General features: G+C 41.6%; 1 protein-coding gene across 2 annotated transcripts in view; it reads left to right on the forward strand.

The window, feature by feature from the left end:
- The first annotated feature begins 305 nt into the window (after window positions 1-305).
- The window catches only part of LOC140398221 (zinc finger and BTB domain-containing protein 44-like), a 48,322-nt gene continuing 31,407 nt past the window's right edge, over window positions 306-17,220 (forward strand). The window contains exons 1-5 of one of the 2 annotated variants that reach the window (XM_072486619.1): window positions 306-425; window positions 2,386-3,445; window positions 4,464-4,548; window positions 7,391-7,554; window positions 12,273-12,573. In XM_072486619.1, the coding sequence (XP_072342720.1) occupies window positions 2,431-3,445; window positions 4,464-4,548; window positions 7,391-7,554; window positions 12,273-12,573 (1,565 nt within the window). In that variant the 5' untranslated portion in view covers window positions 306-425; window positions 2,386-2,430. Of the gene's footprint in view, window positions 426-468; window positions 703-2,385; window positions 3,446-4,463; window positions 4,549-7,390; window positions 7,555-12,272; window positions 12,574-17,220 lie in introns of those variants that run through there. The other variant, XM_072486620.1, reaches the window with a different exon arrangement.

The raw sequence follows: 17,220 nt of genomic DNA on the forward strand, positions 1-17,220 counted from the left end.
TGGTTGACCCCGCCCCCTTGGGCCAGCCTGATTGACAGTTGGTGATGGTTGACCCCGCCCCCCTCGGGCGAGCCTGATTGACATTTGTTGCCGGCTGCCCCCGCACCCCTCGGGCCAGCCTGATTGACAGTTGTTGCTGGGTGGCCCCGCCCCCCTCGGGCCAGCCTGATTGACAGTTGGTGCTGGGTGATCCCGCCCCCCTCGGGCCAGCCTGATTGATAGTTGGTGCTGGGTGACCCCGCCCCCTCGGGCCAGCCTGATTGACAGCTGGTGCTGGGTGACCCCGCCCCCTCGGGCCAGCCTGATTGACAGTTGGCGGTGAGGGCGAGCGCGGGGCAGGCTGGGAACAAAACAAACCCCGGCTCGAGCGGGCGGCGGCGGCTCGGGGAGGCCGGAGAGACGGGAGCTGCGACATTGGCCGTTCGGTAAGCAAGCCCGGGCCTCGAATGTAACGCGGCGCGGACGGAGGAGAGAGATCGGGCGGCCTCCTGCTCTTTTGGGGCCTGGGACTCGCTTCAGACTCCGAACCCCGGATTGGCCTCAGTCTCCCTCCCCCCCAAACCCCCCTTCGCTGACGCTAGGCCCGGGTCTCTCTCTCTGACCCCCTCGCCCGGGACGGGGCTGTACCTGTGAATCTCCACTGGCTGGTGCGAGGCGGTGCGGAGGTCTCTCAGAGCCGGGCCCGGGGACCAGCACCAACAGGTATGTCCCACACCCCAGTCCAACACCGCGGCCCCGTGTAAACAATGGCCCCATTGGGCTGGCAGACACACCGCCTCTGTCTAACACGCCGAACAGGAGCAGCGCGGCCCCACTGTGAGCAAGGGCCGCTTTCAGCCTCAGCTCAGTGCCTCACTCAGAGCCACACACATGCTGCCTGAGGTCATGATTCATCCACTTTTAAAATGCATTGAAACGTGTTTCTGTTTCAAAAGGAAAAGGGGTAGTACCTGATGTGCCTTTCACTTCTACAATTCACTGCTCAACCATACAAGCTAAATTGCTGCATTTTCAAACACCCATACACCTCAACATTATTTCCACAAATGAGCTCAATGGTCTCCCGAATATAATTGTACAAATTTCTAGCCCTCCACTTTTAACTCCACAAACAAGTGAACCATATGAGCACCTCAAATACCTGAAATACCAAGCAAAAGTTGATAGTGTGTACTCAGTGAAGACTCAACGTGTAGACTTTGTTCTGAAGTTTGAAGCTGCACATGCTTTAAATCATTCCACTCTTGTCCCACTTCTCCCTCTTGTTGATCCACCAGCCCTCAAACCCTTCACAGCTTTGGTGTTGGTCAAGTACAATTCTTTAAATGTTAGTGATAAATCATAACTGAATCATGCTTCATCGTCCAGTGATTAATGGCATTGTGACCATGACTTACACTGAAGAACTGCATTATTGTACGTACCATAGTTGTACAATTTTTAAAAAATCCGTCACATTCACTTTTGTGTCTTGCAAACATATCAGTCAGCGGTGTTGTTTTGACATGGATTGAACAACTATTAAAACAATCTTAAGCTGGCAACTACATATGGGTGGTTGTATTTTAGAATTGTACAACTCACGATATTTGAAATTTGGCGCACATTGTTAACTAACATTCAATCCTACTGAAATTAGGTGACTTATATCTGGGTTTCTCGCATATGACATCGGGAAACACAAGAATATGTTCTACAAATGTGTATAAATCAAATGCATCATAATATATTAGTTCAGTAAATGTTTCTAAAGTGGCTTTTCTGGTCTTTCCAATCGGTTTCTCTGTGAAATCTTCTGTCAAAGTACTTCAGTACACAAGAATTATTCATGCCGTGAAATGATGGTTATCAAATGGCACAGGTTACAGCAATTGGTGCTGAATTTGAAGGTTTGTTGTATGTTTTAAGCATTGAAATGAGAAACTATATAGCAGATGGTGCAAACTGTCTACTACAATGGTTAAGGAACATTAAATAGTCAGCCATCTTGAAATTGAGCTAGATTTGTTGGAAAATATTGATGCTGAAAATTAATAGCATGAGGTCACAAAGTAAAATAGTAGATTTTCAATAAACTCTCAATTTTGAACTGTTGCCTTTCTATGTAGACCAATCCTCTATATCCAGATTAAGTTCAAAAAATTTGTTATTATGGTGCCAACTGTGCTGAATGAGGTGCATGAAAAATTATTATATGATGCACTAATGAAGTTCTTGGTAGAAACGCACAGTTGACTCATTTGGCCAGCATTAACTTATTTAATGTAAGTTCTGCCAGCATATGGGAGTTACTCCACTAAACTGATGTTTGCAATGATAAGGCAGGGGGTTATTACTTTATTGAAGTTGAATGTTCAAAATAAAAGATAAATGTCTTTCCCATAGGTACTTGAGATACAAGGATTTTGAACACAGCAAGGAGGACAGATAATGGGTCTAAAAACCTTCACACACAATTCTCCAGTCCATGGTCAAGAACTTCTGGGAAAGTTAAACAAACTCCGTAATGAAGGACATTTCTGTGATGTGACAATTCGGGTCCAGGACAACGTCTTCAGAGCCCATAAGGTGGTCCTCGCTGCTTGCAGTGAATTCTTCAGGGCAAAACTTGTAAATCAATCAGACACAGATGAGTGTATTTTGGATTTGAATCATGTCACTGTTAGTGGGTTTTCACCATTGCTGGAGTATGCGTACAGTGCTACACTTTCCATTAATACTGAGAACATTATTGATGTATTGGCTGCTGCAAGCTATATGCAGATGTTCCATGTAGCAAACACCTGTTCAGAGTTCATGAAATCAAGTATCCTGTGGAATACAAGTAATAATCTGCCAGGACCAGTTCCTCCACTGCCTCAGGAGAATAGTGGAGCTTGCATCGTTCAGTCCCATGATGACAGCTTATCGCCAGTATCATCAGAATGTAGTTCTGTTGAAAAAAGTAAGCCAAGGGAGTCTCGTCGAAAGCGAAAGAATTTCATAATGATATCGCCAGAGAGTCCCACTGAATCTGCTTCTCAACCCAATTGTTCACAAATTGTGAACCCTACGGTGACCTTTTCAGAGAACAACAGGACCCAGCAGTGTGTGGACTCTTCTGTGTCATTTCAGTGGACATATCCATTGGGTGGCGATCGTCGGACCCAAACTGAAAAAACTAAACAAACGGAAAGCGCTAGGATCTTGGAACAGACCCTAAACACAGAGGGAACAGGAAGATTACCTGAATTTACTGCCTGTGAGAGCACAAAAGCAACATCACCCCCTATAATAGAAGATGATGTACGGATCAAAGTTGAAAGATTAAGTGATGATGAAGGTCATGAAGTTGTATCGCAGCCGGTTAGTGCTTCTCAGAGTTCACTTAGTGACCATCAAACTGTACCAGGAAGTGAACAGGCTCAGGAGGATTTATTGATCAGCCCCCAGTCTTCCTCTATTGGTACGTATGACAAAACATTTAACTATTGATACATATATGTACTAATACTAGGTTTAACAAAGCACTATGATCAGGTAATGCAAAATCTCCATGAAATCAAACTTCTTATAATATTCAATGCTGTATCTTTGCCATGGTTCACGTAACTAGGATGTTGATTTGTATTCCAGAAAGTTTAATAATCAAGTAATGATATTTAGTTGTATTTGGGTAGTAAGGAACAAAAATATTTTTTATCTTGAATAATCATCTTTGATTTCAGAATTTGAAGATTTTATTTTTTTACCATTTCTCTACTACAAGCTGATCTTGGCTTCCTTCAAGCCAGTTGGTGGGACAAGTGAGCACTTTGTTTTTGTCACAATGCTATGAGTTGCCTTGAGAAATTGGGTCATGCTGCAGGTGTTTATGGATCTACAGTTGCTGTTCAGTCATTCTGTCTACATTTTAAGTAATGATTGTTGAGGGAACAGGAATGCTGCTAGTTGAAAGTTTTAAGTATTTTCTGTAGAAATTCTGAAATATTTTACAACTTAAAAAATATAAGTAAGCAGTATTTCATTAAATCATGTTTAGAATTTTACCAAAAAAAGTAGTCCTTAAAAGTAAGATATTAATCACTTTCACTTGAATTCCATCTTTTCTATCATCTCTTTATTTGTATTAGATATTTGTTAAATCTGCGTATTGCCAATGTTTTCAATACTTTTGGCATGTTTTCCTTTTACATCCATCCTTTGCATCATTCTCTTACTTGAAGACCGATTGGAGAATATAGATTCAGTATTTAATACTAATGCGATTGCAGGTTAGCTGAGCCTAAAATTGTTCGCTTGATTTAAGTTGCGATGTGGCTGTGGAGATTAGTAAACCAGCACAATGTGAAGTGCAAATCCAAAGTACAGTATGTTTAAAAATATTTATTTAATTGCAGAATGCATGTGCAGCAGTTGAGTCTTGCATTGTGAGTTGCTGTCTTGTTAAATGCTCAGTGCCATTTTCCTTTCTCTTTAAACAGGTTCAGTAGATGAAGGAGTTACAGAAGGGCTACCAACGCTCCAAGGCACTTCCAATACCAACAATCACCCAGATGATGATGATAGGTACGTAGTTTCTGTATGCATTAAAGTTTTGCAGTAAATTAATATATGGTACTACAGAGTAATATGATATGCAATAGCAATTCGAGATTTCTAAGCTGAAAAATGAAGTTGGTACTGGTGGAAAAGCTCTGTCTAAAAGTCAATTTTTATAATATAAATAATGGGAGAAATTTATAGCTACCAACAGTACATATGGTGGCAGAGGTCAATGGCTGTTCACAACTACTTCCATTACAGATGTCAAGCCCCCAATCAAATCAACTTTCTTATGAATTATACCAGATCTTCACTTCAGCCCTCACAAGAATGGTGACAAATTAGCTGCCAATACGATTACTTAATCTCGTTCTTCATGAATGTTTCTTCTTGCTGGCTGAAACTCCAAAGCATTACTCTTTAAGATATTTTTTAGCATGTGTTGTTGCACAACCGTAAAGTCTTATATGATGAAAAACACAATGTATGCATCATGCTATCCATTTCCTAATGCTCACAAAACTGCTGTTTCAAGGGATGTTCAGAACCTGACCTCTTAACACTAAGACAAATAAATGAACTTTCTAAATGAAGTACGTAAATTAACTAACAGGCTATTCAGTAAATTGGAGGTTAATTTTTCAAGGATGTTCTCCTCTAGATTTACAGTTTTTTGTAAATTTCTGGATTCATTCCCTGTGGAGAAACCAGATAATCAAGGAGAATAAAATGGCACCATTAGCCTCTCTTTGCTTCAAAAAAAATACTATGCACGGGCTTGAAGCATTAAAATATAATCTCGCATGGTTGAGGGAGGGACGTCCAGAGTGTAGTCCCTGTGCAGTTGAAAGCAAATGTGGCAAGGGTGGGGATAGGGACAAGTGAATTGAGTCAGAACAATGCAGAATTTAGGGAGGACGTTGGAGATGTAGAAGGTGCAAGAAATGTGAAGATTTTAAATTTGAGACCCGAGTGCATTGTGAGCCAATGTAGGTCAGTGAGAATGGGGGTAGTCAGCAAGGGCTTGGTGCAAAATATCATACAGGCAATTTTGGATGAGTTGAAGTAAATGGAGGTAGCAAGGCCAGCCAGGAGACAATTCTCGTCATTACATCTGGAGATCACAAAGATGTGAATAAGTATAAGTCATCGGATGAAAAGTTGAAGGGAGAGATGGGCAATTCCATAAAGTTATTGACTAATTCTTATCCATATGCATATTTGGTTAGTGCATATAAAATGTGAAGCTTGCACCAGTTGAAGATTTTTGGAAAGTATTTTTATTCAAACCAGAATATGCATAAACACAATCATTCACAATACACACAGTTTGACATGCTCCCTATTTCCTTCCCATAACACTGCCCCCCTCCCCCCTCCACCAACAAGTCCTCAAACAGGTTCACGAGCAAGAACAAGCAATTGCCATCTCGCCCAGAACACACACACACACACATCAAGCCTTGAAGGGCGAACTTAACCTTTCCCAACTTAAGGAATTCTGCTTCATGCCCAGCCATGCCGACACCCTCAGTGGCTTCACTCACCTCCACTCCGGTAGAATTCGGCAATCAGAGTGGCGCAGACCACTACATCAATCACCTCCCCCCTAGTTCCAGTGGCTCCAGCTCCAACACCTCCTTCCAAACAAAATCCAGTAACTGTATATTGTCTCTCCCCCTACACGCACACGCAATACCAAAATGCCACCTAGGGCAAACTGGAGGGGGGCAGCAGCCAGAGTCCTCAAACGTACCTCCACACACGACACCTCCTTCACCATCATTGCTGTACCTTCTCCTCTTTCGCTGCCCAGTAGTAATACAACAAATTTGGGGAGCACTAGCCTCACGACCCACTACTTCCTTTGTAAAAACACCATTCAAATTCGCACCGTCTTGCCAGCTCATAAGAAAACAGAGATCAATCTGTCCACCTTGCAAAGGAATGCCTTTGGCAAGAATATAGGGACGGACTGAAACACAAACAGAAATCTCGGCAGGATGTTCAGCTTGACTGTCTGCACCCGCCCTGTTAATGAAAGTGGGAGGTTGTCCATCTCTTCAGATCAACTTTCACCAAGCTGGCCAAATTCCGTTTATACATCGTGGCCCAGTCATGAGCCACCTCAATACCCAAATGCCTGAACCTACTCTTGGCTAACTTAAATGGTTGGGCATTCAGATCTGCCCTTCTCCCCATGCCATTCACCTGGAATACTCTTGGCTTTATTCAATTTGTCATCTGAAATAGCGCCTAAGTCGCCCTCCAATATGCCCATTATCCTATCCATACATTGAAACGGATTGGAAATATACAATAACGAGTCATCTGCATACAGCGAAACTCTTATGCTCCCTGCCTCCCCATACGATACCTGACCACTCCCCTGGTACACAGAGCACAATAGCCAAGGGTTTGGTAGCGAGCGCAAACAGAAGAGGGGATAACGGACTCCCCTGCCTCGTACCTCTGTGTATCATAGGTTTGAAGTTGGACCAGATATATAAGTTATAAATAATATTTCATGAGTATTTAACATTTGATTTCTGTTTGATGTCATTCAGTTTCACCTTATCTCATAGCCATTTTCTGACATGGTGCCAGAAATGTGCAGGGTCTTTCTAAGTGTCAAAATATATTCCCAATTTTGTAATGCTTGGGAACACTTCTTTCAGAGTTTTTACAAGACTCACCAGCTGCCACATATTGCATAGATACATTGTCAAAGTTGTTGTTTTGTTGCACTGCAGGGACCAGTTGGGAACTAAAAGATAGATGTTTTGTATTGCGATAAGATCAAATGGATTATTCAGCCCTCCTTTGGATAGTTCTACTTTAAGATTGAAGTTATCTTATCTTGTAGATTGGAGAGTGGACAATACTCCTACCAACTTTACATCAACCCTTCCACAAGTGGCACGGAGAGACCCAGTCCAAACGGTCCTGATAAACCTTTCCAATGCCCTACGTGCGGTGCTAGGTTTACTCGCATCCAGAATCTCAAGCAGCACATGCTTATTCACTCAGGTAAGAATAGATGTATAAGTTTTCATTTTTTATTTTCTCTGTGTGGGTGGGAGAGTGAGTTTGCGGGGTGGGTGGGGGAGGGCGTATGTGTGGGGGAGGGATGCACATGGTGGAGGGGGCGTGTGGGGGAGGGCGAGACGGAGGCAGTGGGTATGGAGGGGAGGGGGGAGGCCGTTGGTGGGGGAGGAGGGAGGGAGGGGGGTGGCCGTGGGTGGGGGAGGAGGGGGGGTGCCGTGGGTGAGGGGGGGTGCCGTGGGTGAGGGGGGAGGCCGTGGGTGAGGGAGGAGGCCGTGGGTGAGGGAGGAGGGGGGAGGCCGTGGGTGGGGGAGGAGGGGGAGGCCGTGGGTGGGGGAGGAGGGGGGAGGCCGTGGGTGGGGGAGGCCGTGGGTGGGGGAGCAGGGGGGAGGCCGTGGGTGGGGAGGAGGGGGGAGGCCGTGGGTGGGGGAGGGAGGGAGTGGCTGCGGGGGAGGGAGTGGGTGCAGGGAATGGAGGGGTGGGGGGGGGTAGTGTGTATGGGGGGAGGAGAGCATGTACGGAGGCCTGCATCTGGGGGAGGAAAGCATGTGTGGGGGCGGGAGAGTGTGTGTGGTGGGGGGGGAGGGGGGAACGGTGTGTGTGAGGAGGGCGGGAGAGCGTTTGGGGGGAGCTGGGAAGAGTGTGTGTGGGTGGCAGGAAGAATGCCGTGGGGGAGTGTGTGGTGGGATGGGGGAGATAAGGGTGTGTAGGGGAGGGGGGAATGCGTGTAGGGTAGTAACCTTAAAACATCGAACTGTTGAAGGCTAATACTGACGCTTGTAAAGTTCGGAAGTTAAAGTTCGAAACTAACTTTGAGTCAGGTAGTTTTATGGATGGGCAACAAAAATGCTGGCTTGACCAGTGATGCTCGCATTTCATTAAATAATTTAAAAAGAGGGTTTAAACCCTATTCCATAGTTGAATACAAAACCAAGATTGTTGCTTCAGTAAAGTGCTGAAACTGTCCTTGTTGAATACAAACCAAGATCCTTTGGTACTTGCGCTGGCCAACACAACCAAGAACAGACAGCTGGCTACTCATATCATTGATTTGTGTGCTGCACACAAAATAACTGTTACATGTTTGCCTACCTGACAACTGTACCTGTCTTTCAAAGCGGTTCATTATATGTGACGTTTTAGGACACTTCTTAGAAATATGATGCGGCATGATAGAAATTACGTTATTTTTCTTCCTACAGACTGCATAATATTAATGACATTTTTTAAATGTAAGTTATGCAATTTTATTCTTATGTGCATAGAAAATGGCATCAGATGTCACTTATCAGTCATTGTAATTTTTCTCTAGTTTCAGTAATGATGCCATGAAACTAACATTGATTGTCATCAAGACTCACCTGGTTCACTAATGACCTTTAGAGAAGGAAATCTGCCGTCCTGACCTAGTCTGGCCTACATATGACTCCAGACCCACAGCAATGTGGTTGACTCTTAACTGCCCTCTGAAATGTTCAGTTCAAGGCCAGTTAGGAGTTGGCAACAAATGTTGGTTTTCTCAGTCCCATGAAAAAAGAAAGAAAAATAATAAATACTACTGATGACCCCAGAGCTCACTGGAAAATAATACTGAAACTGCATTAATGAACTGTATCACTTTAAGGTTGATCAGTTTATTTTATAAAATGAGACTGCCTCATGTCTGCTGCTCATTTTTGAGGACATGAAAGTGTTAAATATTAAGGCTAATTGCTATCAATAAATATCCTTTGTAACATTCACCATTGCATTTGTGCATCTCTGAAATTTTATTTCCACATAGTAATCTTTCTCAATTAAAATAGTTTCAAATATGAGAGGTCATAAATTAATATTTAATTATGCCCTTTTTTACTGTACCTTCAATGTTGAGATCGTTCTCTTTGAAGTATTGCTTGTGCTAAAACAAATTGTGGTGTGCCACACACTTAATTTTATCTGTAGTTTAATTGTTAGAATTTTCTGGTTTTGAGCAATTAATATTGAGCCCCAAAAAGGCAAAAGAATTGAGAAATACTGAATGCAGGCTAGAGAGAAAGCTTTTTAAGGTACGGAGAGAAGTAGCAAAAGAGTGATGGGAGTTCCGGAGTATAAAGTCGTCACGGATGAAGGTTCTATTGCTGAGGGTGGAACATACAGAGTGTGATGCAAAGGCAGCCAGAGTTTAAAGAATGGAAGGTCTGTTCTGGCACATAGGCCAAGATGAAACAAGATAGTCAGAACAGCATGTGGTGTTCCTCATTTGTAAAACACAACTGACAGTTTTTTTAAATTTTCATGATTAATATAATCAGTTGTGCTTTGAATGTTAACTGTGACACCTTACAGCACTTTGTATTTACACTTTTAAGAAGTATTGATTCTCTTACTGTAGGGTGATAGTGGGTGGGGAAAATGATTCAGATTTTAAAAAAATTATATTCCCCAATTTTATAGGCAAAGTAACTCGCTCTGGAAATCTTTATTTAATCTGTTAGTAAAGAGCTGTAACCTAATTAATTGGGAACATGTGACATAGTTTAGTTGTAAAATTAAAAATACAGAGGAATACGGTTGTGAGTTTATTAGATGGAGTATTATACTGCGTTGTCTAAGGTTTTGTAAATATTACCTTCCAATATTTAATGCTTAACTTGTTGCCATTTGGTATAAATATTATCTTTACAATCAGTAGGCAAAGCATTGTTTCACCGAGTACATCTAACTCCAGTGTTTCTGGCATTTGAAGTTCAGGCTGGAGTATTAAATTATGTTGTCTCAGAACGTGATGGGCATTGACAACCTACTGACATTACCAAGTTCCTAATTTGAACTTTGGCACCAGGGAGAGTTGACTGCCAGAGGCTAAGTAATATTCCCACAGTGAGACAGAAAAATGGGTGAATACTAAGGACTGGCAGCCTGCTGTTATGTGGTTTAGTGCATGGGACAGGAATTAATTAATGCGTAGTAACCGTAAAACATTGAACTGTTGAAGGCTAATACTGACACTTGTAAAGCCAGGAAGTTAGAAAGTTCAAAAATGTTCAGTATGCAAGATTATAGAACTTTTGATATTTTTCACCTTATTTTTTAAGTATCAAAACCATCACAGAAGTTTTAAGCACTTAAAGATAAAAATGGTTTCCTAATCAAAAAAGTGTTTGATCGTAGATTTCGAAAAAGCCATCTGTACATCAAAACAGTATCTGCTATGCAACATTTTTATCACCATGACAGTTGTACTACTTAATTAACCTGTAAGATTTATTAAATATCTTTCTAATTAGGCAATTTTTGGAGCAAATTAAAATCTCAATTCTAGCTATCTTCTTCACATTCATTTTGTTTGGAAGGAAAAAGCAGATATTGTATTATGCTCTCTGTATCTCATATTTGAGATAGACTGAGGAGGTATGCACTTATTGCTACTTCTACCATGGAGTCATTGTATGGCATTATTCAATTAATTCAAGGAAAATAGCAAAATTGTTTTCCCTCTGCCTTTTCAGCAGAGAGCTACTTCAGTATGAGTGAAATCATATATTAACTGTTCTTTTGTATAATAATTTGCGACTGAATTGAATTTTTCCTCTCCTAATAAATTGAAGTAACCTTCGGCAAAAAAAGGATGCTAATTGGATGCTGAATTGGTGGTTCTAACTATCTTAATAATTGGCATTTGTTAGTAATGTGGAATGGGTTTTGACATGTCATAAATCAATGGTGAAATATCGATTATGATCTTGCTCCTTTTTCTGGAACTGTACATTGAGTTACAGAGAACAAAATTAAATGAATACAGCAGACTTAACCTACAAGATTAATGAACTTTACATGAAAATGGCTTTGGTACACATTTACTTACTTAGTTATGACATAGTCATGCATACAGTTGTTTCTAACCATTGCAGAGTAACTCCATGTTATCCTAGGGCAGCACGGTGGCGCAGTGGGTTAGCCCTGCGGCCTCATGCGCTGAGGTCCCAGGTTCGATCCCTGCTCTGGGTCATTGTCCGTGTGGAGTTTGCACATTCTCCCCGTGTTTGCATGGGTTTCGCCCCCACAACCCAAAATATGTGCAGGGTAGGTGGATTGGCCATGCTAAATTGCCCCTTAGTTGGAAAAAATGAATTGGGTACACTAAATTTTTTTTAAAACTCCATGTTATCCTTAACACATTAGTAAATTACATTATGAACACAACAGCTGGGCTGTTATTTTTCCTCCCAGTTTATTGTCCGGAATTTGACTAACGTTTGAGAGGACTGACTTGGATGCGCAAAAAGTGTGCAAATTGGGGTTTTGTTAAAACCCGTTTAGATTACAAAAGTAACTTTTTAAATATTTGTAATTTACATGCAAATTGCAGACTGTATATTTTTGTGGTTTCAGGATATCGTTTAGCAATCATAGGAAAGTAATTCCTGTTCACAATAAATATATTATCCGTTTGATTCTAGGTAAAGTTTTACTGAATATTGGGGCAGTGTAATTTTCTTTCGATGTTCACTGATTTTAACACTGCAGTCTGTAGAAATTCTACCATTTAACAGGCATGGACATTAATCAATAATGATAGTTTTTTTTCTGGTTCTTCGAGTAGGTTGAGCTGTTTGTGAAATTTGCTGACAACACTTCTTTAGTTTAGAAATTGGGGGAATGATGGTAGTTTTCTTAAATTAAGTTAAATATTAGTCACTGAAAACACTACTTGTTTCTAGGTATAAAACCCTTCCAGTGTGACAGATGTGGAAAAAAGTTCACAAGAGCATACTCCTTAAAGATGCATCGTCTCAAGCATGAAGGCAAACGATGTTTCCGATGTCAGATATGTAGTGCAACGTTTACTTCGTTTGGGGAATATAAGCACCATATGCGTGTTTCAAGGCACATTATTCGAAAGCCGAGGATCTATGAGTGCAAAACATGTGGCGCCATGTTTACTAATTCTGGAAACTTAATTGTACACCTGAGAAGCCTCAACCATGAAGCATCTGAGCTAGCGTCCTACTTCCAGGGCAGGTAAGGTATAACACAGTTGAAAACTTATGCTTAGAAAGGAATAATGTGGCTGTTTGTGGAAAAATTGTCTGTAGTTAACAAAACAGTCACAATATTTATTAAGCATTGGTCTTTAAGATTATGAAATGAGTTAGCAAGATAGATGTAATGAAGATGTTTTGACTTTTGTGGAAGAACAAGAGTCCATAAATGTGAGGGTCACTAATAAATCCAATGGAGAATTCAGGAGAAACTCCTTTACCATGAGATTGCAGAGTAACTGAGGTGAATGACGTCGATGTATTTAAGGGGAGCTAGAGAAATGCAGGCAGGAGGAAGGAATCAAATGAAATGAAAATCGCTTATTGAAAAGCATGCTATGAAGGCTCAGGGAAGAGGATTGGGAGGAGGCTTGTTTGGAGCATTAGCATTGACTTGGGTTAGTATCTACGCTGTGCAGTATATGTATCATAGATCGTGGCATATAAGATGACTCATTTTTCCACCCACAAACATTGTGTTTTTGCGTATACTTGGCATATAAGTTGACCCCACGCCCCTTCAATCACAACATGTTATAGTCAGCCTCAATTTCCTGCTCCACAAATGCATGTTTTACTTAGCTTATAATTTCGCACAAGAGATCAAGAAGGTGCAAATGAGCAGACCCTGTGTAGCAAATGGCGAAGACAACAAAACTGATGAAGTATGAAGTTTGTTTCAAGCTAAAAGTCATAACATTTGCGAACTCTTTAAATAGATAGGCTGCAATAAGGAAATTTGGTGTTGGTGAGAAACTGGTGTGAGAATGGAGGGAGGAATCTGCCCAAGACCAAATGAGCCATGAGAACAGGGTTAGACCACTGTCCTGATCTCGAGGAAAATGCATTGTAATTGCTCCTCAAAATCATCAGAGTGGTTACATCATCACCAGAAATGCAACACGTGTGTATGCACTTCAGTGGGCCAAATCAGCAAAGATTTCAGAGCAACTGCTAGTTGGTGTAGCTGCTTTATGGAACAATAATTTCTGGTGTGGCAGCAGATGACCAAGATTGCTCAGACTGCCAAAAGACCTTGAAGCTAAATTTACCAGTTTCAAGGGATGCATCATGAAAAGCAAAGACACAGGTTGCCATATGGATGAAATTCCTATGAATTTGAAATGACCAGCAGCCGATCTGTGGAGTGAAAAGGTTCAAAACCGTTTTTGTCAAAACACAGGGCATGAGAAGACAACTGGTACTGGCCTGTCTGGCATACAGAACAAAATCTCCTCAACCTTGGAGAGACCAAACACGAATTGAGTTACCACTTTGTGGAACACCTCCGTTCATCCGTATGCATGACCCTGTGAGTGGTACAATGGTTAGGGCTGCTGCCTCACACTGTTCTTCGAGCTGGCATTGAGCTTCACTGGAACACTATAGCATGCCGACAACTGGAATATGAGTACGAGAGCAAGACGGCGAATTAAAACAGCAAACGACTGGAATCGTAGAATCCCTACTGTGCGGAAGGAGGCCATTCAGCCCATTGAGTCTGCACTGGCCCCCCCGAAAGAGCATTCTACCCAGGTCCACTCCCACATCCTATCCCCAGAACCCCGCACATTGATCATTACCAACCTACCTAAGTGCACATCTTTGGACCGTGCGAGGTAACCGGAGCATCCAGAGGAAACCCTCGCAACCACTGGGAAAACATGCAAACTCCGCACAGTCACTCAAGGCTGGAATCTAACCTGGGCCTCTGGTGCTGTGAGGCAGCAGCCCTAACCATTGTGCCACTCATGGGGTCATGCTTGCAGACTGAACGGAGGTGTTCCACAAAGTGGTTCCTCAATCCGTGTTTGGTCTCCCATAGATGTAGAGAAGATGGCATTGTGAGCCGCAAAGCCTTTGATGCAGTTATCTGGAAAGGTACTGGAAGTACAAGGTGTTAATCAGCGGGGATTTAAAAAAACATTGTATGGAATTAGTAGAATCCACAGAGTAGTTGTGTAACGTCAGCAGCCTTCAATCATGTCTCTAGTGGGGGATATTTACCATCTTTATAGATAATCTGGAGCCAGGAGTCACCAGCATAGTGGCCTAATTTGCGCTAATGAAAAACTTATAAACGTTTGTGGACTTTAAAACTGAATAGTACAAGCTGCTGGATGATTTGAACATCCATGGAAATAGCGCAGATTTGAGCAGATGAAATTCAATATAAAGAAGGGATTAATTACTACTTAAATTGAAAATAAAGTTCATGGAAAAGGAAAGATCTGAGGCAACAAACCAAACCAAGCTGGTAGTGATTAAAGCAAATCGGATGTTGGGACCTATTAAAAGATAAGCATTTGTGCCAAAATGTTGAGGTAATTCTACCACTACAGAAGTCAACACCACTGCCCTTGGAATATTGTGTACAGTTCTGGCTGGCGCAAAAAAAGATATGCACTTGTTGAAAAGATACAGAGGAGAGCAACCAGAATAGTCTCAGCATTGGATTATAAAGAATGATTATTGGGCTTGTTCTCACTGGATTAGAAAAAGAAAACAGGTAATCTAATTGCTGTTTTTAGGATTCCAGCGGGAGTGGATACCATAAGCCATGGCAGATCCTTACAGAGTATTAGGTGCAAAGAACACAGACTGCAATGTAAGAGGGATAAATTCAAAGCAAACCTGCAGAAACAATATTTAATTAAATGAATGGTTAATCTATAGAAAATAAAATAGCCTTTGGGAACAGTTTACAAGTGTTTTGGGACATTTAACGAGGTAAAAGGGGCATGCATTGGTGGGAAAAGTGACTGTCCACCACCAGTGTTTCCTTTGAGTCACATCTGAGCTTCTTGTGAATCATGTTGAGTCAACAATACTATTTTGGTGTCATGTTATTTATCAGGACGGTAGAAAGTGAACTAGCTGAACTTTTTTCTTAATTCATGTGTTCCTACTTTTTTTATGAAATGATTCTAATGTTTTCATCACCACTTTTCTATCTTAAGCACATTCCATATTTTGATCGTTTTATATATAAAACCTATTGATATTATACATTTGCATTTTCTGGCTTGAACTTATGACCCCTTATGTACCACTAAGTTTAGCTTCAAGTAATTTTCTGCACATATCTTTCTCGTGCACTTTACTACATTTATAGTTCTAAAAATACTTCTTGGGTATTTCCATCAAGGTTGTAAAACCCAATTATCTCCCATCTTTTCACATAAGTAAGGTATATTTGACATTAAGGATCTACATAATGTCTCTCAAATCATTGTTTCCAGCCCTTGATTTTCTCCTTGTGCCTTTTATGAGAACATGGACACTATTCAAGGTGTTGTTCAAAAGTAACATACCAGCAACCTATTTTACTATTGTTTTGACAATATGGTTTAACATTCTCTTGCTTTTGTAAATTGTTTGTGGGGACTTTTTCAGTATTAATTCTACTAATGTACAGGCTTCTTTTACCTTCCATCTTCAGCTATTTTGATACCGTTTATTCGTGTGTATGTTTCTGATTTTTTTCCCCGTCTGATGCCAGTACTTTATATTTCACATTTCCACAATAAATTTATTCTGCCAAAACATTTGAGTCCCATCCTACTGCCCCGTCTAGTTTGGCATCATCGGCAAATGTAACCAATTTGCACTCAGTTCTGAATCCCAGATTTAAATTACTGTTGGTCCCATTATTTGTCCCTATGATACGGGTCGGGTTTCACCAGCCTCTACCCTTACCACCGATTCCCCTCCTCTTGCATAACTGTTTGTTTCTTGCCATTCAACCAATTTTTTATCCATTCCCATGATTTGCGTTGAGACTGATTAATACTAGCCTTTTGTGTGGAACTTTTATCAAAAGCTGTTGGAGATCATGTTATAGTGATTGCTGCAATTTTCTTGACTATAAATACGAAAATAATCTTGGTGAAGATCAGGAAGCGATTTCAATGATGTATTGATGAATTTGAATGAAACAGTTGCATTTAACAGGCTTCTGTTGCTAAATTTTATATCTATTAAATGGTTGAAGGTTACAGAAACTGTTTTTTGCTGGCAGCCTTCCAGTCTCGTCACATTTGTCAACAAGGAATACAGTGGGCTGAGAAGATGCACAATTTGCTGGCCTTGGTTTGCTGTGGGCCCTCTTCCCTGAGCTTTTTGTTTCTGCTCGCCTCTTTCAATGCCCTTTCAAGCAGTCAGCTTCCAGAGATCATAGCTGACAGGGACTGTCTTGCCATTGTCAGTGTCAATATCTGCCATCTTCATATCTCGCTTGCAAGTGGCCTTGTAGTGGAGGTATGGATGCTCAGGGGGCTGTGACTAGGTGCTCCATTGACCATCGGTTAGGATATTTGCCGTGGCCTTGGCTGTATTTGTTCTCGAGGGGAAAGCTTCGACCCATTTTGTAAACGTGTCGATTATCACCAACACATATTTGCATCCATTTCTGCAGGGGGGGAGGGGACCAATATAATCTAACTAAGTTTATCCACGGGCCATTTACAGGGCGGGTGTGTCGTAGCTGGGCTTTTTTCGCCTATCTATTTGGGTTGTTCTGTGCACAAATAAAGCAATTTTCGACGTAATGGGATACGTCGGTTTTCAAATCAGGCCACCAGCAGAGAGGTCTGAGGTGGGCAAGGGTGGATTCAATCCCTTGGTG

Source organism: Scyliorhinus torazame, chromosome 21 (assembly GCF_047496885.1).
Source record: "Scyliorhinus torazame isolate Kashiwa2021f chromosome 21, sScyTor2.1, whole genome shotgun sequence".
Classification (NCBI taxonomy): Eukaryota; Metazoa; Chordata; class Chondrichthyes; order Carcharhiniformes; family Scyliorhinidae; genus Scyliorhinus; species Scyliorhinus torazame.